The 25,131-nt window shown below is 57.1% G+C and overlaps 1 protein-coding gene across 2 annotated transcripts; it reads right to left on the bottom strand.

The window, feature by feature from the left end:
* Window positions 1–396: 396 nt before the first annotated feature.
* Window positions 397–15,842, bottom strand: SLC4A1 (solute carrier family 4 member 1 (Diego blood group)). 2 transcript variants are annotated; one of them, XM_004772543.3, is made up of 20 exons: window positions 15,719–15,842; window positions 12,144–12,226; window positions 11,932–12,022; window positions 10,857–10,936; window positions 9,802–9,982; window positions 9,560–9,695; window positions 8,974–9,097; window positions 8,773–8,857; window positions 8,436–8,617; window positions 7,792–8,002; window positions 7,353–7,565; window positions 7,026–7,174; window positions 6,719–6,913; window positions 5,669–5,842; window positions 5,112–5,201; window positions 4,458–4,624; window positions 3,665–3,918; window positions 2,852–3,021; window positions 2,582–2,758; window positions 397–2,114 (listed from the first exon to the last, which is right to left on the bottom strand). In XM_004772543.3, the coding sequence occupies exons 2-20, from the start codon at window positions 12,156–12,158 to the stop codon at window positions 2,034–2,036; spliced, it is 2,775 nt and encodes a 924-aa protein (XP_004772600.1). In that variant the 5' UTR covers window positions 12,159–12,226; window positions 15,719–15,842; the 3' UTR covers window positions 397–2,033. The 2 variants fall into 2 exon arrangements, with proteins under 2 accessions (XP_004772600.1, XP_012901469.1); XM_013046015.2 differs by lacking the exons at window positions 11,932–12,022; window positions 12,144–12,226; window positions 15,719–15,842 and adding an exon at window positions 11,280–11,382.
* Window positions 15,843–25,131: the final 9,289 nt, after the last annotated feature.

Genomic DNA, 25,131 nt, shown 5'->3' on the forward strand with positions numbered 1-25,131 from the left:
TTCCCTCCCTGGGAGTCCCCCTCAGAGGTGTTGCCCAGTGTGGTGAGGTGATTGAGTGTAGGCCAAGGCTCTGCCTGGCCCAAAGGGATGTGGGGCCCACAGGACAGGGCTCTTGCTTGTCCTGAAGAAGGATGTCCAAAGGGTCAGTGTGCCTTCCCTCAGCTCTCCCACACTCTCACTGGCCGCTGGCCCTCTCTACCACAGGACTTCCGGCCATCAGTTCTGTCCCGGCCCCAGCACCATTGCCAACCTCTCTGGCCTGGCTCTCCCTGCCCCCACCCAAGGTTACAACCCTGGCACCAGCTCCCCACCAAGCATGCCCTGCCCACCTGGTCCAACCAAGAGAAGACCCCTTGGCCCCCCGAGTCTGGGAGGGAAAGCCCGCAAGACAGTCACTCCACCACAGACGCATTTATTGGCAAAACCTATAACCAAGCATCAAGGGGAAGGGTGCTAGCCGAGTGGGTGACTTTCTTTCTGTTTTCCTTAGGGGTGTTCAAGGAGCAGGAAGGAGGGGGCAGGGCCGTCACCACACCAGCAGCTAAAGTCTATGCGCTTCCTCTGAGGCCTGAGATCAGGCTATGCTAAGCATATGCACTTTACTGTCTCATTTAATCCTTAGGACAATCCTACAAGGTAGGTACCATTATCATCCCCATTTTCCTGATGAGGAATCTGAGGCATAGCACAGGGAAGTGGTGAGAGGCGGCTGTCAGCCTTCAGGGCTGCCCCCACCCCCCAAAAGCCTCCCAGCAGTGGCCCCCAGCTCCTGACTCTCCGTTTCAACCATTTCTCACCACTTCCAGCTCTTTTTATATTTTTGTTTTGTAAAAAAAAATAGATTATGCCCATATTCTGCAGAGCCCACTGGCCCTTCCCCCAGTTGATTAAATCTGGGTTCTCCCCCCAAGATTCAGCTGGAGTAAGATTGTGGACACTGAGTCTCAAACTAGAGGCCTGGGTGTTTGGGGGAAACCAGAGTACAAGGAGAGTTCTTAGAAAATACAATCAATAAATTACAAACCTCCCTCCCTTCCCCCCATTTCCTCCCACCCCACATCCAAATCTAGAACAGATTTGTGCATCGCCCCCCCCACTCCCTCCCACCCCACTGCAGGGTCTCGTCTCAGTTGCCTCTGTGTCTGTGGGGGTCCGGGCCCTCCATAAATGTTTGTGGAATGAATGGATGTGTGAATGAGTGTGAGAATGGGAGGAGGGAGTGAGCCTTTGGAGTCCTGAGTCCCAGACCTGACTGTATCCTTACCGCCACCTTGCCCTCACCGGGACACCTCCCTCTGCCCCAGAGAAGAGGGTCCCCAGGATCAGGCTGGGAACAGAGTAGGAGAAGTGGGGAGTCAGCTGGGGCATCTTTAAGCATGGGAAGGTAGGTGACTGAGGTACAACATAGGGCTCTGGCCTCAGGGTCGGGAGACCTGGTTCAAATCCCAGCTATACGACTCAGGAGCTGTGTGACCTTGGGCCAGCCTAGAGAAGAATGATAACTACTACATGTTGGCCCTTTCAGAGCTGACAAGAACCCTTTTCCACATTTGTCTTTCGTCCTCAGTAATCATCCTGTAATGTGGGTATTATTCTAAATATACCCATTTTACAGAAGAAGAAGCAAAGGCTGGAGAAGTCAAGGGACTTGCCCAAGGTCGCACAGCATGCAGGAACCTGAACCCCACCCCCTCTACTTCCCTTGCTACTGCCCCTGTCTGTGCTATGAAGAGGCTGGCTCAGATCTAAGCCCTCCAGCTTAGGAGCCCCACATGACAACGTGGCAGCAGGAGAGACCTCACAGCAAAATCCCTAGTGTGGACCCTACTGACCATCTCTAGACATAGAAGCTGGTTTACCCCTCATGGAAGGGTTTCTAGACACCCCTCCCATCCCCCACCCACAATCCTGGGGCTCCAGTAGCTACCCCAGGAAGGATACGAGTGTCCGTGAGATACCCATGAACTTCTGCTTTTCCTGGGAGTGTGGGGAAGTGGGAGGGTGGAGGGAGCTTGGAAGCCCATGTCTTCCCTTCACACGGGCATGGTCACCTCGTTGTACTCATCCCGACCTTCCTCTTCATCAAAGGTCGGCTTGGCATCATCAGCATCCAGCTGGAGGGGAGAGTAGGAAGGACCGAGGGTGAGCTTCCGGGAGCGGCTGGGGCAGAGGAGCCCTCCCTCCAGCACTAAGGGCACTTCTAGAGCACGGAGAGGGACTGGCTCTCTCTGGACCGTGGACAAGTCATGTCCTACCCTCTCAGCCCCTAGCTTTGGTCTGGATGAGTTTTTTCCAAGGGGTGAGGGACCCCTGGGGATGGGGTACCCCAGCAGGGGAGGGCCTACAGAGGGCCTTCATCAGGGCAGCCCCATGGCGACTGTCATGTTGTGGGAGAATTCTATCGGAGGAGCAACTCTGTCCAAAATGACTGGGAGGACCCTAGGACAAGGGCTCCAGGGTAAGACAGCTCACGTGGAGCACACCCACTCCCTGCCCCCCCAGCTCTGGTGTCCTGGCCTCCAGCCTCTGCCCTCTATTCACCCTCCCCCACCGTCCCTAGGGGCGGGGAGCAGCCACGCACACACTGGAGCTCCAGCTTCCTGAAGATGAGCGGCAGCAGGAGGCGGCGCAGAGGCACCGTGAGGATGAGGACGAAGGGCAAGGCCAGCGAGGTGGCGGGGAAGGTTTTCACTGTCCACAGCCCTGCCAGGCAGATGATCTGGATGACCGTGAACAGGTGCATGCGCCAGGTCTTCACCTGCAGGGGGAGGCGGTGGTTACTTCCTGCCCCTCCCTGGCGCCCAGCAACCCCCACCCCACTGTGGGCTGGGGAGCCACGAGGGCCCTGTACCCGCTTGACGTAGGGCACATCCGGGTGGTACTTGGACGGCTTCAACAGGAGCAAGACGCGGTCGAAGAGCTGGATGCCGCTGAGGGACGTGACCCCCATGTAGAGGAAGATGCCAAACAGCACAGCCAGGGGGATGCGGGACAGGATGGGCCCCATGAGGATGGACACACCTGCCGGGAGAACCAGGCACTCCTAGCCCCGGGGGGCCCCAGAGGGCTGACAGCATTGGGGGCTGGAGAATGAAGCCATAGGGACCATATGAAGCCCTTTCTGTGGATCCTCTTAAGAGGGAGTACCCAATTTTACAGATGAGGAAACAGAGAGGGGAAGCAATTTGCCTAAGGCCACACAGCTACAAGTGGCAGATCAGGGAGTCAAACTCCTGCCTGCAGGACATCAAAGCCTATTCCTTTGGCCTCGGGGGTTCACAGAGGCCAGAGAAGCCCAACTTTTCCATCACCCCAGCAGAGAATGCCTCCATTGTCTGCCACCTACCCAAACCCTAACCCTCCTCCAGCTAATACTAACTTCGCCTCCTTTAAGAAACTACCCTGCGACTCCATCAGTAACGGTGGTGCTGCTCACACTGACCCCAGGTGTACTCTCACCTGCTCCAGAACTTAGATAAACCCCAGTGATCTTCTGTCTTCTCCTCTCCCACCCCAGATGATGCTCCGAGCCCTGACTTGCCATCAGTCATAGAGCAGCCAAGCTAGAGAGAGGGCTGCAGAAGGCTCTGGATCCGAAGAGGCAGAGGCTGGGGGCTGGAAGCAAGGCCAAGGGTGGCAGAGAGTGTGGCCAGCCCTTACTCACCCACGAGTACAGCGACCAGGAGCCCACTGATCCGCTGCTCCTTGACCTCCTGAATCTGGGCTGCAGCCCCTGGGGCGCTGGCCTTGCCCATGACCGTGAGTGCGTTGGCGTGGGTAACAGAACGAACAGTGGTGGCACTGAGCCAGGGCATCCCAAAGAGGGCAGCCACACCGCCCATGCCTATGACCAGCAGCAGGTCCAGGTGGAAGCCAGAGCCCTTGATCATCTTGCGCTCTGGTTTGCTGATAATCAGCCTGGGGAGTGTGGAAGGTCCAGGGGTAAGCAGCATTCTCCCCCATCCCCACCCTCTTTGCCCCTTCTCTCCTTCTCCATGCTTGGGTCCCTCTGTGCCTTAGTTTATCCTGTTGTGCTCCTCTCCCGTGGAGTTCCTTGCTCCCCTCCCTCCCACCCCCTCTTGATAATCCAGACTCTAAGAGTGGAAGGATCTCAAGACAGCCCCTAGAACGTCCACAGGCAGATTTACATTGAAGCTGATGAGGCTGATCTGGTAAAGGTCCATTCTGAAGTGTGTCACTTCCTTTTGTAGTTCTCATTTTGTTTTCTTTTTCTTAAAAAGGTCTCCCCAAATGATACCACGTCAGGTCCCACAGAACCTGCCCCTGTCCCTGTCCATCCATCACTCCTCTTCATCGGGGGTGGGGGTGGGGGGGCGCTGGGATTGACTAAGACTAGCTCTCAGTCCTTGCTGTCACACCTGCTTGGAGCCTGTCCCTTTCCCTGCCTCAGACACCACCCCCCCCCCCACAGGCCCAGCCCTGCCCCTGGCTCTTACGTGGTGATCTGGGACTCAAGGAAGATGAGGATGAAGACCAGCAGGGCCGGCAGGGCGGAGGCGAACATCATCCAGATGGGGAAATTCGCATACAAGCCCAATGGGTGGATGACCCAGCCCCGGGCTGAGGGGTTGGATACGGAGAGGCCTTCAGGCACACTGAGTTTCTGTGGGAGGGGGATGCTGGTGAGAACACCAGGCAGGGGAGTAGGAGAAAGGAAGCAAGGAGAGCCAGCATCCTGGGCACTTGGGAACTTATACTGGGTACTTGCTTTGTACCCAGTCACTGCTCTAAGGTCTTTATATACATCTTCTCATTCCCCAATTTATAGATGAGGAAACAGGATCAGAGAGGTTGTGTGGTTTGCCTTGCATCACACAGCTCTTTGGTGGCAGACCTGAGATACATACTCAGATCGGCCTGGCTGCAGAACAGATTCTATCCTATTGTCCTGGGTTAAGGAGTAAAAAGGCAATTTGACCCCAACCTTTGCTTCAATCCGAGGGGTCCTATAGGGCTGTGGGACGAACCTGGGGCTCTTGGGGGAGGCTGGGATGAGTCGAGGCTGTTCTAGCTGGCTTCAGGCTTGGGAAAGTTGTTCTTGGGAGGGGGCATACTGGGAGAAGAAGCTGACAATAGGAAGAGAGTGTCACCTGAGTGTAAGTGTCCTCAATGAAGAAATCCACAATGACCATGATCAGAATGGAGATGGGGACTCCGAAGTCCCCAATGATCCGTCGCAGCTGAGGGAAGGTGGAAAAATCCAGTCAGTGCTCAGTTGTTTCCCCACCTCCTGCCTCCCTCTTGCCCCCACTCCTGCCCCTTCTTCATGCAGGGTCCTTGCTCTTTCCGGGGGATCCATCGACATCTAACGCCCTGTCCTGCACCTCAATGTACCGGCCTTCTTTCTTCTTTCCCTGGCTCAGCCCCACCGCTGGCCCCACAGCTTCTCTACCCCTCTCTAAGATCTGTCCCTGGCTCCCCGCTGGGTTTCCAGCCTCCACAGGCTAAGAAAGGGAGATGGGCTTGCCTGAAGAGTGAAAGCCTAAATGAGGTGGGGGCCAGGGGGCCCGGAAGGCTTGGAATAGGGAATGGAAATCTAGGGTAAGAAGGAGAGTTAATGGCATTGAGGAACTTGGAGGAGTGCTTTGGACTGGGACAGGGCAGCGTAGGGAAGAGCGGGGCCGGGGGGAAGGTGGGGGGTACTGACCACGCCAGGGAAGTAGGAGCTGTTCTTGAACTTGCGCAGCATCATGGCGAGAAAGAAGGTACCAGCCATGAGTACAAGGGAGAGGAGGGCTGTGTTGGGCAGGGGAGCCTGCGGTTTGGGCACCATTGTCACATTGTGGTCATAATGCTTCTGCAGCGGGTGGTCCTGGAAGATCTGGAGCAGAAAACCAAGGCATCCTATTTTCCTCATCCATCTATCCATCATCCATCTATCAATCTGCCCATCATCTATCCATCTATCTGTCCATCTGCCCGTCATCTGTCTATCCATCCATCCATCCTGCATCCATCCATCCACTTCTCTTCTTCCTCAACTGACAGGGTAACAGAGGGACAATGGGATTCTACAGCTTGGTTTTCAGGAGTGAAGACCAGTCTCAGCTTGGGTGGGGCAGGTCATGGCGGCAATGAGTGTAGGTGTGCATGGGAGCACGCTGGGTCTCGGAGATATAAAGCTGGTGGGCAGGAAAGAAGTGCCAAGGGGGCTCCTAAAAAGGGCTTCTGAGACTTGGAAACAGAAAGCCCCACCAAGCAACAGAATCAGAGGCGGATACGCAGTGTCCATCCTGTCTCCGTAGACAATGCAGATGTACAGGTAACACAGTCGAAGGTGCGAGAGCTGAGGAGACAGGCTGCTCCACCCTCAGGCCCCGTGGTTCTTGACGGTGAGCGCCAGAGGGGGCGTGGGGGACAGCAGAGCGCCTGGGACCCCTGCAACCCCTCCATTAACACAGTTTCCCCCTTCCAGGCTCACATACACACTGGCCTGTTTGTCCCTCTGGGCGTGGTTACGAGCCGCACATGCGCACACGGGCAGCCACCTCAGGCGCAGGCGCTCTGGGTCACCGCAGGACCACCGGCCCATAGGCAGCAGGTGTCAACCTGACTGTGGTCACAGCCAGGCACGATGAAGGCACAGCGACACACGGGCCACAAGGACACGTAGACAATGACACACATGGCCACATAGTTTGTGCCCAGAGTCGCACACGCACACACACACGTGTGTCCACACTGCCACTTCCCCCACCTTGATCAGCTTGACGAAGGTCTCGTAGATGAAGATGAGGGAGATCAGGAAGGAGAAGATCTCTTGGGTGTAGCGGGAGATGAAGCGGACCAGGAAACTGCCCTCGAAGGCCACTATGAGCACCACGAACAGGACAAGCCAGAAGCCGATCCACACGCGGCCCACGATGTACTCCAGGTCGTTGTTTGTGCAGAACTGCAAAGGGGTCGGGAAGGACTGGGTCAGGCAGGTGGGCCCAGGCACCCCGTGGTCAGGCAGGCTGGGGCCAGGCGGCTACAGGGTCCGGGTGGGGCCAGAACAGAGCTACCGAGAAAAAGGCTTCTTCAAACACAAGCAGGGGTCCCGAGAAGCCAACCACAAGAAGGGGTTGAGCCCCGAGCAGGGAGAACAGAATGCCTTGCACCGCCGTGGAGATGAGCAGCTCCGACACCCCCATCATGTTCTGGGTCTTCTCTCCTGTGGGTAGAAGTTACAGTGTGGTCAAGGTCAAGAGGTCGTTTCTAGGGTCCAGTAGAGCATTTCACAGGCAGGCTGTAATAGGGGTCCAGATTGTCTGATTGGGTCAAAAGGCAGGGCCAACACAGAGGCCAAAGAGTGAGAGGTGAAGGTTAGAGGATCATGCAGAGACACTGACCCAGGAGGCCACCGAAAGTGATGGCAGGTGACAAGGCAGCAAAGTAGATGAAGATGACAGCAGCCAGGACCTGGGGGCTGAACGCGTCTGTGATGTCACTCAGGTAGTAGGGGTAGCGGCGCCGGATGTCACGCACCAGGCCCCCAAAAAGCAGGCCTGTCCTCTGCAGAGGGTCATCTGGCCCACCAGGGGCCCCTGGAGCCCCATACAAATCTGTAGTCAAGGACAGGGCCATGGTCACAGGGGGTCATGGCAGGAGGCGTTGGGGGGAGAGGAATCGTGGGGAGAATCTTCCGATGGGAACAGGTGACCAAGGGGGCAGGGAGGCATGAGGACAGAGAGAGGGGACACCAGGGTATTGGATGGGAGGAGGGGAGGCAGGGGCTTGCAGGGTTGCACTGGGGACCCTGAGGGTATGTGGGGGTCGCAGGGCAGGTACCTAGGCCCTTGTAGAAGCGGGGCTCGGGCTTGGCGGGGCTTTGTGAGTAGCGTCTCCGCAGCAGCTCCTTCTGCACCGGCACCAGACTGAGCAGTGCCTGCTCAGAGGGAGCCTCGCAGGGAGGCAGCACCAGGCTGCAGTCCAGGAAGCCCTCCAGGTTGCGGACCAGCTCCGCTTTGCTCTGGGCCATGTAGGCATCCACGCGGAAGACCTGGGGGCCGGAGAGAGGGTCAGGACTGCGGGGACTCGCTAGATGAAAGGACCCAAGAGTCCACATCCATGGCCTCCAGGAACCAGAACCCTCTCTCCCAGCTCCTTCTTGTCCTGCCCCCCCACTCCGCCTTCCTTTCCCACCACAAAAAGGTTTGGGGGAGCCAGACAGGGCCTTGCGTGGGGAAAAGAGAATCCACTAAAGCAAATGGGGTAGCTTAGCGCAGACCAGCCGGAACTACAGTAAGCTGAGGCCAGGCCAGATCTAACTGGGTGGAACCAGGTCTGGTCGGGCAGGGCTAGGCCAGACCACTTGCCCCTGGCTAGACAGGTTAGAAGCAGCAGGGGGAGACCGACTAGCAAAACTCAAGTGACCCAGGCCCGTCCAGTGAGTGACCTCAGCTGCCCCCCAGCCCTCCCCAAGCCTGCCTTACCCTCTCAGACATGAGGGTGGCCGCAGCCCGACCAAGTTGGGTATAATCAGTGTTGGGGGCCTCAGGTCCCAGCAACACGAAGAGGAAGCGCACAGGCACCGGGAGCTGCACAGCCTCCAGCTCCGTGGCCACCTCCAGTCGCACGAAGCCCAGCACCGGCCGCTCCAGGAATTCCGCTCTGCCTGCCGGGGAGGGAGCGATGGGAGGTGGTCAGGTCAGGGAGGCCTGAGAGGGGCGGCGGCTGGGTCCATACTTCGGAAGAGGGAGGCTGGGCAGGGATAGGAAGCATCGTCTCGGGGGTGTGGGGGCATCGGGGGTGCAGACCCTAGCTGCTTACCCACGAGCACCAGGGTGGCCTCCGAATCTGGGGGAATCTTCTCCAGAATTCCAGATGGCGAATGCCCTTCTGTGCCCTCCTGTCCCTGTTGGGTGGAGGGTGGTGAGGGGAGTCCTCTGGCCACATTGATCGTCCAGCCCCCTCCTCCCCTAAACACTCTCATTTCTAACCCTGTTCAGGTGGGTCTCCCCACAGCCTCACCTGTTGGCAGAAGAGCTGTGTCTCTAAAGAGGGGTGCTGCGGGAGCAGGGGCTCGGAGGGGTCCCCAGAACGCGTCAGAACCGCGGGCTTCACACCGCCCAGGGCCTCCAGGTCTCCGGCGTGACTGTGGGACGCACAGACAGGGGACATGGGCTGAGTAAGCTATTTGGGCTGGGTCATTAGTAACACCTAGACTGAGATGGAGACCGGTGGTCAGAGGAATTAAGCAACGCTTCCCAGTGACCAGATGAGAGGGACCCTGGGGCAAAAGGACAGTCAGCCTCCTTTGGGAGGATATTGTGGATGCAAGTGGCCGGTCTCCGTCTGGAATGACCAGGTGGGGCCAGAATGGAGGGAGGAAGGGGCCGTGAGAGCCTGCCCTCCTGAGGACCAGTAGCCCCCACATCTGAACACAGAGATACGGCTGCCCCTCAAGAAGTCAGAGGTAGGAGCTGTCATGGAAGAAATGGGGGCCCTGGTCTGGTGGGGGAGGGGTCCCCTGGGCTGCCAGGGAGAGCTCTGGGCTGGTGGGCCGGGGAGGTAGGCCCTTGGGCTGCGGAGTCTGCGTCCTGGTGGGCAGGGGCACCTGTGTTGGAGCAGCAGGACCCGGAGCAGCTGGTCTCGGGCCTCAGGCCGGATCTGCTCCTCGTAGATAAACCCATCCAGCAGCTGGTTGGCCACTCCTGCCAGGGAGGTCTCCGGCAGATCCAGGAGGACGGTACCTACAAGGGATGGAGGGGTGAGCCGGATGGCGGGACGGTGGCCCTCCGGCCCGCCACCACGCCGCACACACATGCAGGTCTCGGGGAGGGGCCCGGCGGGGCTCACCCTTGGCAAAGGCTTTCTGCAGCTCCAGGAGGCTCCAGAAAGTGAGGTAGGACAGGTGCGGGCGGCCCCAGACCCCGTCCTCCCCGAGGTTCTCCTCCAGCCGCACCCAGTGTGCTGCCTCCATCCACCGCAACTCCTGGTTCTTCTCATCCATCACCAGTTCCTGAAGCTCCACGTACACCTGTGGCCCCACAAACCTGAATCAGTGCCCGGGGCCTGGGACAGCACCCTGGGGAGACTGGCAGTCTAGGGCATGGTGGGCGCTCAGCAGGCTCTGAGAGGTGTTTGGAGGATGCCCAGAGTCCTGAAGCACTCAGGGCAGACCCTGAGCTCAGAATGGATGGGTGGGAGCAGCAGCCTGGATGCGTTGAGTGAGATAAGAAGCATGTGTGTGTGTGTGTGTGTGTGTGTGTGTGTGGTGGCGGGGTGGGGGTGGGGGGTATAACCCTCCACTTCGGCCCTATTCCCCAACTCCCTGATCAAGCCCTTACCCCATTGCAGAGGCATTTGGAGAATCTCTGGACCAAAAGGGTGCTAGAGCAGACCCTTGGGAGGAAAACAAAAAAGGAAGCCTTTGGGGTCATCGGGTGGGTCTCCTGTCTCCAAGACTGTTGAGTGTGCTCAGCATGCCCTTGGGTTTCCTTGGGGCCAGCTGGTCACTCCCAGGGGCCTGGCTGAGGGCAGATGTAGTTTCCTAACCAGCTAGACAGTCTGATATCCAGCAGGGGTCCAGCAGGCCTGGGCACAGGGGCACGTATTCAATTCTGTGCTTCCCCAAGGAGCACCTGCCGGCCCAGCCCAGGAGCACAGACCTTTGGCAGTCCCTTTATCTCTGCCCAGGGAGCTCCCTGCTCAGTGGGAGAGGGACCTATGTCTCCCTGCACCCCCGTTCCAGCAGGGGTGCTCTCATCCCTTCTATTTCCTGCAGTGCTCACTCCTTTTCTGCCTGTGTGTGGGGCTCCCCCCTGCTGAAGCTGTGCCCATCCCTCTTCACCTCCCTTCTCCTAGTGGAAGGGTCAGTGTCCCAGCGATCAGGTGATGCCGGGTGTCCTCACCTCGTGGGTGCCTGCGTGCGATGTGGCGTCTGGGTCTGTGGTTGTTTCGTAGTCTGTGGCTGTCGGCTCAGCGTGGTCAGCTGAAAACCGGAGGTGGGTTAGTGTTGCCCCCCGATATTCCCACCCTTAGGGTCCTCCTGCACTCCCCACAGTGAGCCTCTGAGAGAGTCACGCCTTCCTTACTCCCTCCTGTGGCTGCTGGCTAGGACCCAGTGCCCCCCACCCCCCCTGCTCAAGGGTCTCTGGCGCCCTGTGCCCATTCTTGGCCCAGCCTGGCTCTTTCACGCCTCATCCGAGCCTTGTGGAAGACCCCTGGGAGTCATCTTCAGTGGTGACAGAGAGGGTCACCTAGGGATTCTCCTAGGATCTCCTTCCTCTCTGCCACTTTCTGGAATCAGCTTCCCTTCCTTCTTCCCCGCCTACCTCAGCAATCCCACCAGCCCAGCACTTCTCCCTGTCTCCGAGTGGAGCTCTGGGAACCTCGGGTGGGGTCTGCTTTATATTGTCCCCCACTCCACACCCCACTCGGCTCTCATTTCCCAGAGGGGCCTCTTATCTTTAATACCAATGGCCAGCACTTAAGGCCTATTGACAGTAAACAGGTCCCCACCTGGGGCTCCCCAACTGAGACCTTGGCAGGGCCAGGAAGGTTTCCTGTTGTCTCTCTGCCCTGGGGGTCCCTGTGGCCCCTGACTCCTCAGGACCTCTAGACCTCCCCAAACAGAATGATGTTCCCAGAACAGGCCTGGTGCCTGACCTAGAAGTCAGCATGGGATGGACACAGATGGCGTGTGGGCTCATGCCCTTGTCCCCGAGGGGCCTGGCTGCCCTGTCCCAAATGGAGGGCCTGGCCATGGGTGACTAGTCCTGCCCCCCCAACCCCCCCAGTTCCCTCCTGTGATCATTTCAAACAAAACTCTGTTTATCCTTCAATCAGCCAGGATTGTGAGGAGAACTGGCCCTGGGGCTGGTGGCGGACGGGAGGGGGTGTGGAGAAGGGACAGGGCAAGTTCCTTAACTGTCTCTGTTCAGGTCTCAGCAGCTCATCCCAGCAAGAGAGAGAGTTGGGGCTCACCGATTGGCTCCTCCACTTGAACCACAGGGACATCTGGGTCTTCATACTCCTCCTGTTCTAGAACGTCCTCCAGCCCCTCTTCATGATCCTCCTATAGGAAGTGGCCGTCAGGGCTGGGCTGGGAAGGGCTTCTTAAGCCACCGTGAAGGTAAGAGTCTGGGGAGTCCCAGAGGCCCCAGATTGGAGCCCCGCAGACACCACGAAAGACTTACCTGCCAGTCCCCCATGGCGTTGTCTTACTTGTCCACTTATCCACAGCGATCCAAGTCCCCAGCATAACCCGCACTGCGGGTCCCTGCAGGGGGGAGCACAGGCTGAGTGAGGCGCAGGCATCCTCCCCCAGAGGTGGCTACATTAGAGTCAAGGGGGACCCCAGGTGTTGAGAGGCAGCAGTGGGGTCAGGGGCAGGAAGCTGGGGGGGAGGAGCTAGATTTGTAGGTGTGAGGACAGGTGTACAGGAGGAGCTGGGAGAGCTGGGGCAGGAAGAGGTAGCTTGGCTGGCATCAATCAAAGGCAGTTTGAGAGAATGGGCTGTCCTTCAAATTCAACTCCCTCTTCCATCCACCAGTCCTCATCCTGGCTTCTTTTCCTGTCCATTCCCTAGATTTAGCCAACTCCAGGGGCATCATGACCTGTTCCTTCTTCAAGGAAATTCGTTCCCCTGGGAGTCTTCACAACGTACCCTCTTCTCCCAGAAACAGTTACTTTCTGCTAGGCATGGGGCTGTAGCATCCTTGGGAGCAGCTCACAGGTGTTGAATGAAGTGTCACTATTTCTCTCCTTCACCCCCTCGTGAGCTCCCTTTCTCTTGTTCTCTCCCCATCTGTCTCATTGGCCTTACCAAGCCCTTTCCTGCCCCAGGGCCTTTGCATACACAGTTGATACATCCTCAGTGCCCCTTTGCCCCTCATCCCATATCTCAGCTCTTCAGATTCCCTTCCCACCACCCTGTCATTCACTAGCCCACTCTGTCATGTTCTGGTTTCTTGAGTCATTTGTGTATCTGCTGTTCAAGGATGCCGCTAGAAGGGATGCCATCTGAGTGCTAAGATCCGTGTCTCAGTCCCCACTGAATCCCTTACTCCTCGCAGAATGGGTGCCGCAGAGTAGGTGCTCAGTAAGTACATGCTGGGTGAAGGGAAGTGTGGCTGTCCCTTGCAGGCTTGGTTCTCTGGGACTGAAGAGTCAGCATGACTGGGACCCAGCCAAGAGGAGACCGGACCCTGTGTCTCAGGTTTGCTCAGTGTGCCTCTGGCAGAGAGGAAGGTATGCTCACCCCCAGGAAGGTGAGGCGCAGCCCGAGGGGAGCACAGAAGTTCCCTGGGGACTGGATGTGGAGGGGCTCTCTTCACTCTCACCCAGCAACAGGGATTGGGGTCGGGTGACGAACATGCTCGCCCTGTGCCCACGTGGCACTGAGCAGTGGGAGCTGAGATGAACAAGACACGGTCCCTTCTCGCGAGAAGCCCCCACCCGGACTGGGGAGGCAGCTGGGAAGGCAGGAGAGGCCAAGGGCTTCGGGAGACAATACATGCCTCAGACCAACGAGAAATGAGCCGAAGGAGTTGGGTGCCAAGGACCATGTGGCAGGTTCAAAGGTAGGGCGGACTGCTGGGGTTGGGGGTCGGGTGTCTCTGAGGGGGAGGATCCCAGGGCTGGGCCGAGAAGCTCTGGTGGGATCTGAAGGACTGGCAGGTAGGGAAGTGCGGCGCAGGTGTGGGCACGAGCGGGCAGAGGGAGGCGCGAGCCAGGCGGGGCTGGCTGCTGCGTGAGGGAACAGGGCAGGGAGGACATACAGACAGAATGGTCCAGAGACATTTCTTTCTGAGGGCTGAGGGGGTGGGTGTTGCCGTCCCAAGAGATAGAGAGAAGGAGAGGGCATGGCAGAGCCCCACCGAACTGACAAGGGCAGGGGTTCCTGTCTTGGTAGGGGAAGTGATGACTAGGGGACAGTCCCAAGGACCGAGGACAGGGCTGTCCTGCATGGGCCTTTGCCCATGAAGACCCTAGTCAGGCACCCTTCTCTCTCCCTCTTTTGCCCCGCTCTTTCCTCTTCTCCCACTTCTATTTTCTTTCTTCCTTCTCTGACCTTGCCCTCTGCTCTGCCGGGGCCTCAAATCCTGAGCAGTCTCAAGCCTTAGATGCTAAGGGGCTGGGCTGGAACTTTCCATTTCCTGTCTGAGAGGTGGACTGGGCAGAGGGGCCCTCCAGCCAGAGAACGCTGCCTGTCCGCCACTGTCTGGTTGAATAGCCTCCGATGGCCCCCAGTTTCTCTCTAGGCCTCAGTCATCCCGTCTGTACAATGGGAGGGCCTTCCTGCCAGGGTTCTGAGACCTCAGTGAGAGACAGAAGAAGGGAGACTGGAGGTGCCTGGAGCTCAGCTGGGGCCTTAAAGGGTGCCCCCCGTGACCCAGATTGCAGCCCCCACCGGGCCCGGCCCCCCACCGCCCAGTGCTCCGGCACTGATAAGAGCTTGGACTTGGAACAGGATCGACGCCCCGAGTCTGGAAGCTCATCAAACACCTGGCCACCCAGCCAGCCAGGCTAGGCCAGATAAGGGTGAGCAGGGCATCTGGAGCCCTGGAGGTGGAGCACAGCTGGCAGAGGCGGGGCGGGGGGGCTACCAGATGATGGGGAGGGCTCCCTGGTGGCAGAGCACCGCCTTTGTGCGATCACCGCCCCCACCTCACAGAGCCTTATCTCTTAGAACCCTCGAGGCACTGTGCAAAATGGATAATGTCACTAGCCCCGTTTTACAGATGAGAAAGCTGAGGTTCGGAGAGCTTAACTTGGCAGGTAGGTGTCAGAGGCAGGACGAAAGAGGCCAGCCTCCCTGACTCCCACTACCTCTCTCGCCATTGCGCTGATTTGCCTCCCAGAAGAGAAGACAGCTCTAAGCTGGTTGAGTGCTAGTGGGTTGAAAGCATGGGCTCTCCAGTCGGCCTGCCTGGGTTCAGATCCCAGACCTGTGACTTACTGTGTGACTGCGGGCAAGTGACTCAACCTTACTGTGTCTCAGTTTTCTCATCTGCAAAGTGGGGTAACAAGAATGAACCCTAAGTAGCCCTAAGTGCTACCCTGTTGTAGCTAAGTTGGTCGATGTAGAGGCCTTAGAACACTGACTGACACAGAAGGAGCTCTGGGTCATGTTGGTCATCATTATCACTGTGACTGGGGACCAAGGTCAGACTTGCTATCTTCCTCTCTCTCTGATCTTGTTACTTTGTTCCCATGGAATTAGCCTAAGTGCTTTGAAATCCTTGGGTGATGGGGGACTCCTCCTTTCTCTTCAAACACCCCCTAGGCTGGGGACAGGGCCGGGTCTGCCCCGATGAGTCCCTGAAAGTGTCCCAAATGGGAAAGAGGGTCAGTGAACAACTGTCCTCACAGAGGGGGATAGGATGCCCTGTGGGTCCCCATGCATGGCTGGGGGCAAGACTTGGGTCTGTGGGATCCAAGGGGCTTGTAAATAGGAGCCTGATTGGGACCCACACCTGGAGGGGGATCCGACTTGCCCCCTCCAACACCAGCCACACAGACCTCTGCTGCCACGTGCCCGTGTCTTTCTCCCAACACTGCACCCTCGCGCTCCCCAGCTGGAGGTGCCAACGGGCCCGTGCCCTTAGGGGTAACAACATACATCCTACCATTCTCATCCCACCCACCAGCACCCCCTTGGAGGTCTGGTGCCTTGGTCCCCTGGGCACGGATTCAGGCTGGGCACTGCAGAAACCCTCAAGACAAGTGCTGCAGGACCACCCCCCCACCCCCCCCCAGCCCTGCTCACCTGCTCACGAGCCTTGGGGTCCCTCGGCGAGCTCCTGCAGCTACAGGTGTCCTCTGCCACCAGCTGAGCTCACACCCGCTCTGACAGCACCCAAGTCCTGGCTCCCAAACCCCGGGGGCAGCTCCCAAACCCCTGACTCATGCCCCCGCCTCCTAATCTGCCCGCCCCACCGTCCCGGGGAGCCCCTTCCCACCCCCCGCCCTGCTCCTTCTGGGTGCCCAGTAAACAGACTTATCTCTCACACACATCTGGACAGCTGTGCGTCTGGCCCACCCCACCCCAGCCGGCCAGCCCCCAAGGCCTCCTGCTGCCCTCCTGGCTCCCAGGGATTCTCCTGGGTCTTCCTTCGCCGACTAAGGTGTGATGGCTGGGTTCTCGAGCTCTCAGCCTCCCGGCAGGTCTGCTCCAGCTCCTGGGGGTTCCTGTCCTGCCTCTGTCCTTCCTCACTCTGGCCAGGCTCCTCTGCTCTCGCCCTGAAAGACACAGGTGCCTTCCCTCTTCTCTCTCGGTGTCTTCTCCGAACTCACTCTTGTTCTACACCTCACCCACAGGGACCTGCTCAGTGCATACAGGCTCCGGGCGGCCCCGTCCCCTTCTTGCCCCAGACTAGGGCTCCCTAGCCACCTTCTCCCCAAGACCCTGGATGGCTCCAAAGAGCTGGTCCCAGGGTGCTAAGACGCTGCCACTCAGTCAACCTGAAACAATGTCAGGTCAACAAAAACAACCTTCCCCACACAGAGCTCAGAGCTCACAAAGCAGCAATGTTTGGGCACACTGGCTTCTCTGTTGGCAGCCCGGCCCAGGCCCCCAGGCCAGAGCAGCCCGCATTCTCGGCCCCCGCCGTGCCCCTGCCCACACCCCCCAGCAGGGCAGCTTCTGCTCCTGGGGGCGCTAGGCCAGTCACCTGTCCCTGGGCTCCGGTTGCTAGAGAAGCAGAGACTGAAAGATGAGTTCAGATGGGCAAGAATGAAGAAAGGCTTGAAAGCAGACAGAGGAGGGGGTTTATGGATACGGCTCCAGGCACCGAGAATGAAAACCATCTCAGGCCAGCATCAAAACCCACTGGCTGTGGGACCCCTGGGCAAGTGCCTGCCCTCTCTGGGCTTTAGTGTCCTTACTATAAAGTGAGAGTCCCCGGTTCTGTGGCTTCCAGTTTGGGGAAGCCCCATTTCCAACTCAGACAGACAGGGTCAGATCGATGGCATATCCAGCAATTTCCCCACCGTTTCCTGGGTCTCGACCACAAATTTACACTGTGCCGAGCCTGACAGAGAGGGAAAGAGGCCGCCGATTCCTCCAGTGTCCAGACACTGGGCTGAGGGCTTCATCTACTCCTTGCTGTGTCCGCAGTTCCCACAAAAGGCAGCTGGAGGGACAGAGGATTCCAGCACTTTCCCAGTGAAGAGAGGAGCTGATGGCCTGACACAGGCTGTATGCAGACCCTGGGCCTAGCCCTTCAGACGCACTACCCCTCAGTGCTCTCTGAGCCCCTCTGAGGAAGGTTCTGCTCCTTGTTGTTCTCTGACAGTTGAGGAAGCTGGGGCAGGGAGGTAGGCTACCTGCCCCAGGCCTCCTGGCTGGGGGAACGGGAGCTGGGCCTTAGGCCCACTCCCTGCCTGATGCTAAGCCCTGTGCTCCCTCCTGTTGCCCTTGGCCATCATGCTAGTCGCTAACAGAGGCCCCAGCGAAAGGCAGCTGGGGGATGCCTCCTCCTGCTCCAGGACTGGAGCTCACACTGGGCTTGGAGGATCTTTCTCAAGCCCTGGCCAGCCTGGGTTGCGACAGCGGGGGCAGCAGATGCTAAATGAAGCCCCTGCCCTCACATCGCAACCCAGAGGCCCCAGGGACCTTGCCCTTCCGCTGGACCCAGGAGTGAGAGACAGCAGGAGCCAGGAGGCAGCACGGGAGCCCCCTTCCCTTGTTCAGAAAGGACAGGCGGCTGTGGGGTGGTGGCGGGCACATCTGGCTTAGGAGGACGGTTGGCCCAGCTGTTGGGCTGTTCTGCAGATACCATCCCCGGACAGCCCACCAGACACCCAAGCAGCAGCAGAGCAGATTGTGTTCTGGTTCTTTCTACTCATACCACCTGTTCTGGGTCATTCTTACTGCCCTGACTGAATGCTGATGTTTCCCCAAATCTGCCCAATGTCGCATTTTGATTGTTTATGCTTTTCCAGGAAGAAAGGATGGCTCCCATCACTCACTTTAGTCCAACTTGGACTTCAGGTCATCTGAAGGCTCCACGAGCCTAGCACTGGGTGAGGTGCTGGGCAAATAAGAGAGGGGCTGACCTCCCTTTAGCCATGACCCTGGGCTGGACAGAGATGGTCAGAACGCCTGGCAAGTGGGGGAGTGAAGCAGGGCCCCAGGGTGCCTTGAGTGTGTATCCTGACTCCTTCTTCCCATGGACTACTTCTTGCCACCTCTTCCTGTCCCCCCACCCCCCTCCCATTTCCTAGTTCTAAGGGAAGAGCCTACCAGGTTCCCCTCCCCCAGGTTCACGGGTGTCATTGTCCAAGTCTGTGCCCATGGAAGGTTGGGAGCTAAGGTCAAGTGTCTGCAGGAACAAGGGAAGCTAAGGGTGGACCCCCGGACTGAGTCTGAGGAGCCCCACCCCACTGAGCAGTGACTTGGTGCCCTCCCTATATGATGTTATTGTGGACCACACAGCCCAGACCACGGACCGGGACAGGTTGCCCCAGAGGGAGAACTTCTGGCAGGGAGTTCAGTACTCCTGAAGGGATGAGACTTTCTCATTTTCCATCATCCTGGGATGTAGTCAGTCCTCAGTGAGAGGCGAGGACTTGACAGTGGGCCTTGGAAAGGAGGTTGCCTTCTCTCTCCTGGCCTGAAGGTGGAGAGGCTGAGATTCCATGTGAGGAAGTGGGGGGGGGGGGGGGGGGTGTTTCCATGGCAATTCCCTGAGCTTTCCCTTGCAATGGACTTGGCAATGAGGTGTTAGGTGGAGCAGCTTGGGCCAGTGACCACTGAAGGCAGACAGAGCTCATAATCTCACAGCTGCTCTTGGGTACACATTGGGTGAGTTTGGCGGCTCCCCGCAAGCCCCCAGCAAAACCTTGCTGGACAGTTCCCCGGTAGGCACAAGAGGGAAGATCTGGGCCCACGATCACGACAACGAGGGCCATGGTTTGCAGTGGCCGCTAAGGGGAGGGGATGTCCAGATGGCATGGCATAACCCACTGAAGGGAGCCAGGAGGTAGCCAGATGGGAGAGGGTCTGGCCAGGTGACCTGGAGGGGCCCATGGGTATTTCCTGGTTAAGATATGACTTCCTCTGCCCTCATGGACTGGGGACTCAAACAGTGAGAAAATGTCCCATGGCTGGGACGTCTGGGTTCTGTGGAACTGCTGGGACAGGAGGCTTTGTGACCTAGATGGATATGTGACTTTGAGCTGGACATATCCCCTCTCCACTCTTAGGTTTCTTTTCTGGGCTGTCATGAAGACCAGACAACATGAAGATGGGAACTACCTTGACAATGTCACCTGCTCCAGACACATGTAAAGTACCCTAGGAGCTATGGGTACTGAATCACAGCACCTGCCCTCAAGGAGTTTATGTCCAACGTGGAGAGCCGCACATAATCGCAGAGTGCAATGTCAGGGTATGAACAAAGGAAGGGCAGGCCTGAAGGACAAGCAGTTTGCGAAGTGTAGATGTCCCCAAGGAGTTTTCTGAGCTGAGTTTTAGAAAAGTGCATCAGAAGAGGGAGCAAGGCTTCCTACCTGGAAGGACCAGAGGTGTAAGGTACAGCGTGAGCAGGAGCCAGCCAGGGGTTAATGGAAATGGGGCAGTAATCCCTGCACATTGGACCAGTCATCATTAGGGCAAATGAGGGGAGTTGGGGGAGGAGAACAGGGGAGGCGGGGCATGGAGTGGAGTTGGAAAGATGCTTAAGGATGAACCAGCCCAGCCTTTCTCCCTGGGAATCCTGTATCTCACCCACTTCTCAGCCACCCCCAGGAGCCTCCCAACTTCACCTGGGCCCCCTAGGAGCCCTCCGACACTCAGAGTGACCTTTTATGTCTATTATTTATTTATTTATATTTTAAAAAGGTTTGTTTATCTATCTGAGAGAGAGTGAGAGTGTAGGGAGGAGGGGCAGAGAGAGAGGGAGAGGGAATCTTAAGCAGATTCTGTGCTAAGCACAGAGCTGATGCAGGGCTCGATCCCACAACGCTGAGAGGGGGACCTGAGCTGGAACCAAGAGTCAGATGCTTTGACGGCACCACTCAGTCACCTTGCACAGTGATCGTTTAGAAACAGGTCAAAAGACCTCACTCCCCTGTGTAAAATCCTTCATGACTCCCCGCCATGTGGGGTGACACCCCCTCCCCACAGCAGGTGACACCCACTCCCCACTCCCTTTGCCCATCCCCCTGTTCCTCCTCCATTAAGGCACCTGCATCATTCTTTTCCCTTATAAGATTTTATTTATTTATTTGACAGAGAAAGAGAGAACACAAGCAGGGGGAGGAGTAGGCAGAAGCAGAGAGAGAAGCAGGCTCCCCACTGAGCAGAGAGCCCAATGCAGGGCTCCACCCCAGGACCCTGGGATCATGACCTGGGCCAAAGGCAGATGCTTAACCGACTGAGGCCCCCCCCCCCCGCCCAGGCCCCCTAGGCACCTGCATCATTACTGCTTGTCTCTCCTCTCCCTGCCTGGATACTCCCCCTAGTCCCTACCTGGCTGCCCCTTCTCATCAGGCCTCAGATCAATATCACCCTGCAAAAAACCTTCTCCAACCAACCATTTAGAGATAACCCCCCACTACTCCATCACTTTGTCAAGGAAAATCAGGGTAGACTGTGTGTGAGAGAAAACCCAAAATCTCAGTGGTTTAAGCCAAACAGAAGTTTATTTCTCTGTGAAGTAAAATCTGGAGGTAGGAGGTCCCTGGTGGCCTGGCGCTCTGCAGTGTCAGAAACTTCACCCAGGGTACCTTCTATTTTGTGGCATCTTTGGCAAGTGGCTTTCTCTTCATGGTCCAATATGGCGGCTTGAGCTTCAGCCATCACTTCTGCATTCCAAGCAATAGGAAGGAAGAAAAGGTCAAGGAAGAGCTGCCATTTCCTGGAGGCTGTTTCTGCTTACATCCCATTAGTCAGGCCTTAGTCACATGGCTATAGTCAGCTTCAAGGGAGCCTGGGAAATGTAGTCTTTATTTTGGGAAGTCTTGTGTCCAGAGTTCTAGTACATGGGAAGAAAAGGAGAATGAAAATTAGAGGACGCCTTGTCATCTCTTCCAGAATCATATCACCTGTTAAATCCTCTTCTTTTTCCTACCAGCTGATAGTTTCCTGCTTAATTATATCTTTCCAGTAGAACATAAATTCCACAAGGGCAATTTTTTTTGCTAGACTCGTCCATCACTGTATCTCCAGAGCCTAGCACAGTGTCCGGCACAGGTAGGCTCTGAATTTTTACTGAATGAATGAATGACTCCCCACAGTAACTATTTAATAATAAGTATTCTCATTCCCATCTTAAAGATGGGGGAAATGAGGCTCAGAGAGATCAAGTAACTTGCCTGAGGTGACACAGCAGGTGACAGGGCCAAAATGTGAACCTTGCTCTCTGCGTCCACAGCATTGCCGTTTCAACTCTTTCTACCTATCGTGCGGCTCCTCTGATCACTCAGCTCCACGCTGGATCAAGGTAGAAGCCAAGAAGCAATCACGTAGAGTCTATTAGTGCTGTGTCCCTGGGAAATTCTACCATGAGTTCTCATCATCGCCTGCCTTTAGCTTCTAATGGGATCAACACAAGAGCTGGTTGTTTGGACAGGCTTCTGTAACTCTTCTGCAAATCCCTGGGTGAGAGGACATTACATAGAAGCCATGAGTTAGTTAGTCCTGGAACCCAGTGCTAGGAAGAAATAGGTTTCTTTGTTTCCCTTTGTTTCAGTGGAAGGAGAACTACCAGCCCATCTTATAAGATCTTCCTACCCCCCAGTCCCGTGGCTGTTAGGAAACTTGGAATTTAAATTACGGGCCTAGAGGCAAACCCACCCTCAGGAAAAATGCTGGAGTGGGCAGACCGTGTGTGACTTGGAACGAGGGGGCCACAACTTGGGTCTCCGCTGATGTTCGGTGAGCAAGACATTCACACTTCCCTGAACCTTAGGCCTGAGGTTGTAAACATATCATCCTTCCCTCCTAGGGCCCTTGGGAGGATTAAATGAGCTAGTACAGGGATGCCTGGGTAGCTCAGTTGGTTGGGTAACTGCCTTCGGTTCTGGTTTTGATCTCTGGGTCCTGGGATCAAGTCCTGCATCAGGATCCCTGCTCAGTGGGGAAACTGCTTCTCCCTTTTCCGTTCTCCCTGCTTATGCTCGCTCTCTCCTCTCTCTCTCTGTCAAGTAAATAAATGAAAAAAAAATTTTTTAAATGAGCTAATACATAGGAAACTCTCTAGAAATGCCTCAGGGATGCATAGATGGTTGGCCCTAATCGCATGCAGTGACAGGGCACCCTGCTCACCAAGGCTGAGCTGCAACTGCTCAGTCCCCAGGAATTCTGTGATAAAATCTCAGAGTGGTCAGGGAAGGCTTCAAAGAGGAGGCTTCTTTCCAGACAAGTGGGACCGTCTGGTGCAGAACCTTGACAATGCTGTCTCTTTCCCCTGTAGCACTAGCCCCTTCCATTTCCCAACCCAGCACATCCTGGTCCAAATCATCCTTTTTTGGTTCTTTCTCATCCAACACTGACCCCATGGTCTAGCCTCTGTCCCCAAGGGTAGCACAGCCCATGGACCGCACGCAAATCCCCCGAGACTGAAGGGCTTTGGAATGAGGAAGAGTTTAGACTTGGGACAAACTTTTTCCCATTAGCCAGCAACCTCTGACCCTCTGCTTCCTCAGCCATACAGAAACACTTGGTTACAGGGGCACCTGAGTGGCTCAGTCGTTAAGCGTCTGCCTTTGGCTCAGGTCATGGTCTTGGAGTGTTGGGATAGAGCCCCCCCAAGGGCTCCCTGCTCAGCGGGGAGCCTGCTTCCCCTCTCCCACTCCCCCTGCTCCGTTCCCTCTCCCGCTGTGTCTCTCTGTCAATTAAAATAAATAAAATCTTAAAAAAAAAAAAAGAAAAAGAAAAAAGACTTGATTACAGGGCATAAAGACCCCCTTCAAAAAGGTGAGCGGTCTTACAGGCTGTTCTTTGTTAATCCTCCCAATATTTGAATGAAATGGGCCACAGAGAGGTCAAGTAGCTTCCCAGAGGTCACCCTGCTCATAAGCATGGAAGTGGGATAGGATTCCCACGCAGGCAGCCAGGGATGGTGACAAGGAGGGAAAACCCTCAAGGAAACGGCTCTTCACAGTCAGTGAGAGTACGCGGCTGCCGCGTGGAGCTGGCAGGCGGGCTGGACAGATGGGCCAGCCCCTTCATTACCCCTTTCTTTGGGCTGAACCCACATTGGGGCCTGAATTCTGCCACCCCCCACCTAGGGCCCAGACAGTGGTGGGGGAGGGGGGAGGACAGGATGCAGGCCTGTTTGTGGGGGGAGCTCCACACCCGGGGGGGATCTTGGGGGTGGGGCAGAGAACCCACAGGTGAGTGGGCTGGAGAGAGGTCCCCCACCTGGGCACCCCATGGGTGGCAGCCACGCATATACGGAGGAAGCTAGGGGAGCAGTCCCCTCTTCCTCCCTGCGGGGCTAGGGGGCTGAGGCACACAGGGACCCACGCACAGGCTCCAGGGGCCGCCTGACCCTGGCCTCCCTCCCTACTCCCAGCGGCTCCTGGCGACCTCAGGATAAAGTCCAAATTCTTCCTTCTGACTCGGTTTCTGTTGACCTCCTGGCCTGGCCTCCTGGCTGTGAACTTGCTCTTGATCCCAGGTCCTGCCCGACTAGTCCTGGTCTCTGCACTCTCCCTTCCCCTGGTTAAGTGTTTAAAATTGAGCTCCAGTCCCTCTGGCCGCCTCCCCTTTGGTGGACTTGCCACTGTGCACCCCTTTGTGGCTGCTCCTCTCTGTGTCTTCTTGAGGGGACCTCCACAGTGCTCTTCCTCCACTTCCCCAGGGCCCCCCGTGACTCAGCCCCCTCTGCTTACAGGACAGGCCCGCACCCAGTAGGAGCTCGGAACTAGGTGGGGTGGAGGCCGCCTACGCCTTATCCGGGCTATTGAGGATCATTAATCTCCACTGGGAAGCTGCCTGCCCTCCCCCCTCCTTTCCAGGCCTACTCGGAAGTGTGGAGGAGCCTCCTTCGCTGCGGGGCTGGGGGCGGGGTGTGGGGTGTGGGGTGGGGGTGGGGAGAGTAGGGGGTCAGCCCCAGGCTGATATATCCCTCTGGATTCGGAGGATCCTTGATGCCAGGAGTCAAAGTAAGCAGGGTGCCACGTGCAGACGGCCAAAAATTGCTGTGTGCGAGGAACCCCAGCATTAAGGAGGGGACTCCCCCAGTCACCTTCTCCGTGCCCTTTGTTTTAAAGGAAAGTGCTGATAGAATGCATAAGGCTGCAGTTGTGACTCCACAAGAGACCACAGTAAGCGAGGGCCGCAGCTCCACACCTGCTGGGCCGGGGCTGGGGGAGCGGGAGAGGCGGGGAGAGGTAAGAGGGGGTGGGGGTGGGGGAGAGAGGCAAGAGCGGGGAGCGGGGAGAAGGCGCAGGAATTCGCTCCTATTCAGCCGCCCGTCTGGGAAGATCGCCGCCGGCACACCGGAGCAGAAGAAGGACTGGGGGCCCTCTGCTTCCCTCTTCCCTCCATCTTCCCTGTCTTGCCCCGACTTGTCTCTTATATGCGTCCCCTGGGGTCTCTCTGTGTGGCTGCCCCACGTCTGGGCAGGTACTGCTCCCTGTCTGGGCCTCCCCTTCCAGCAGGGGGAGGGGGGTTTCTCTCACCATCACTCCTGGAGGAGACGGATGGCTCCTCCCGCCAAGGGCCCGGCCTGACGTAAGGGACAGCTCCTCCCTCCTCCAACAGTTCCACGCCTTCTCTGTTCCTCCTATCTGCTCAGCCAGATGTTTGGTGCCTCTGGCTGACAGCTGATGGCAGGGTCTGTCACAGGGCTGGGAATATGGGTGTGTCCCGTCGTGTGTGTGTGTGTGTGTGTGTGTGTGTGTGTGTTTTGCAGGGGAGTTGTGGTTAAGCCAATGGCTTTGGAGTCAAACCAACTGCATCTGGGCTCTTACTAGCTATGTGCCCTTGAATGAGTTCCCAGATATTATTAAAGTCTCAGATCCTTCATCCATAACATTCAGCCTCCCAGAGAGGTTATGAGGTAGTATGAGATTTTGTACCAGAAGCCCTGTAGAAAACTCCAGGCTCGCAGTTGTGTTTGATAATTAGTAGCTATTGCTACGTTTAGGAGAAAACCCTAAGTCAGCACGGGGGTCTCTTGAGGGAGGCCTCCAGATGCTGGGCCCTGGGGACGTGATATTTCCAGC

The sequence above is a fragment of the Mustela putorius genome, unplaced genomic scaffold, assembly GCF_011764305.1.
Source record: "Mustela putorius furo isolate JIRA1106 unplaced genomic scaffold, ASM1176430v1.1 tig00000487_pilon_pilon_pilon, whole genome shotgun sequence".
NCBI lineage: Eukaryota > Metazoa > Chordata > Mammalia > Carnivora > Mustelidae > Mustela > Mustela putorius.

Bases quoted from the DNA above. Each gene is read 5' to 3' on its own strand.
- SLC4A1 (XM_004772543.3), bottom strand. The intron at 8,003-8,435 runs GTAAGGCAGGCT...TCCGGCCCCCAG, and splicing joins CCACCCTCATGTCTGAGAGG to GTCTTCCGCGTGGATGCCTA. The intron at 3,919-4,457 runs GTAAGAGCCAGG...CACACTCCCCAG, and splicing joins CTTGAGTCCCAGATCACCAC to GCTGATTATCAGCAAACCAG.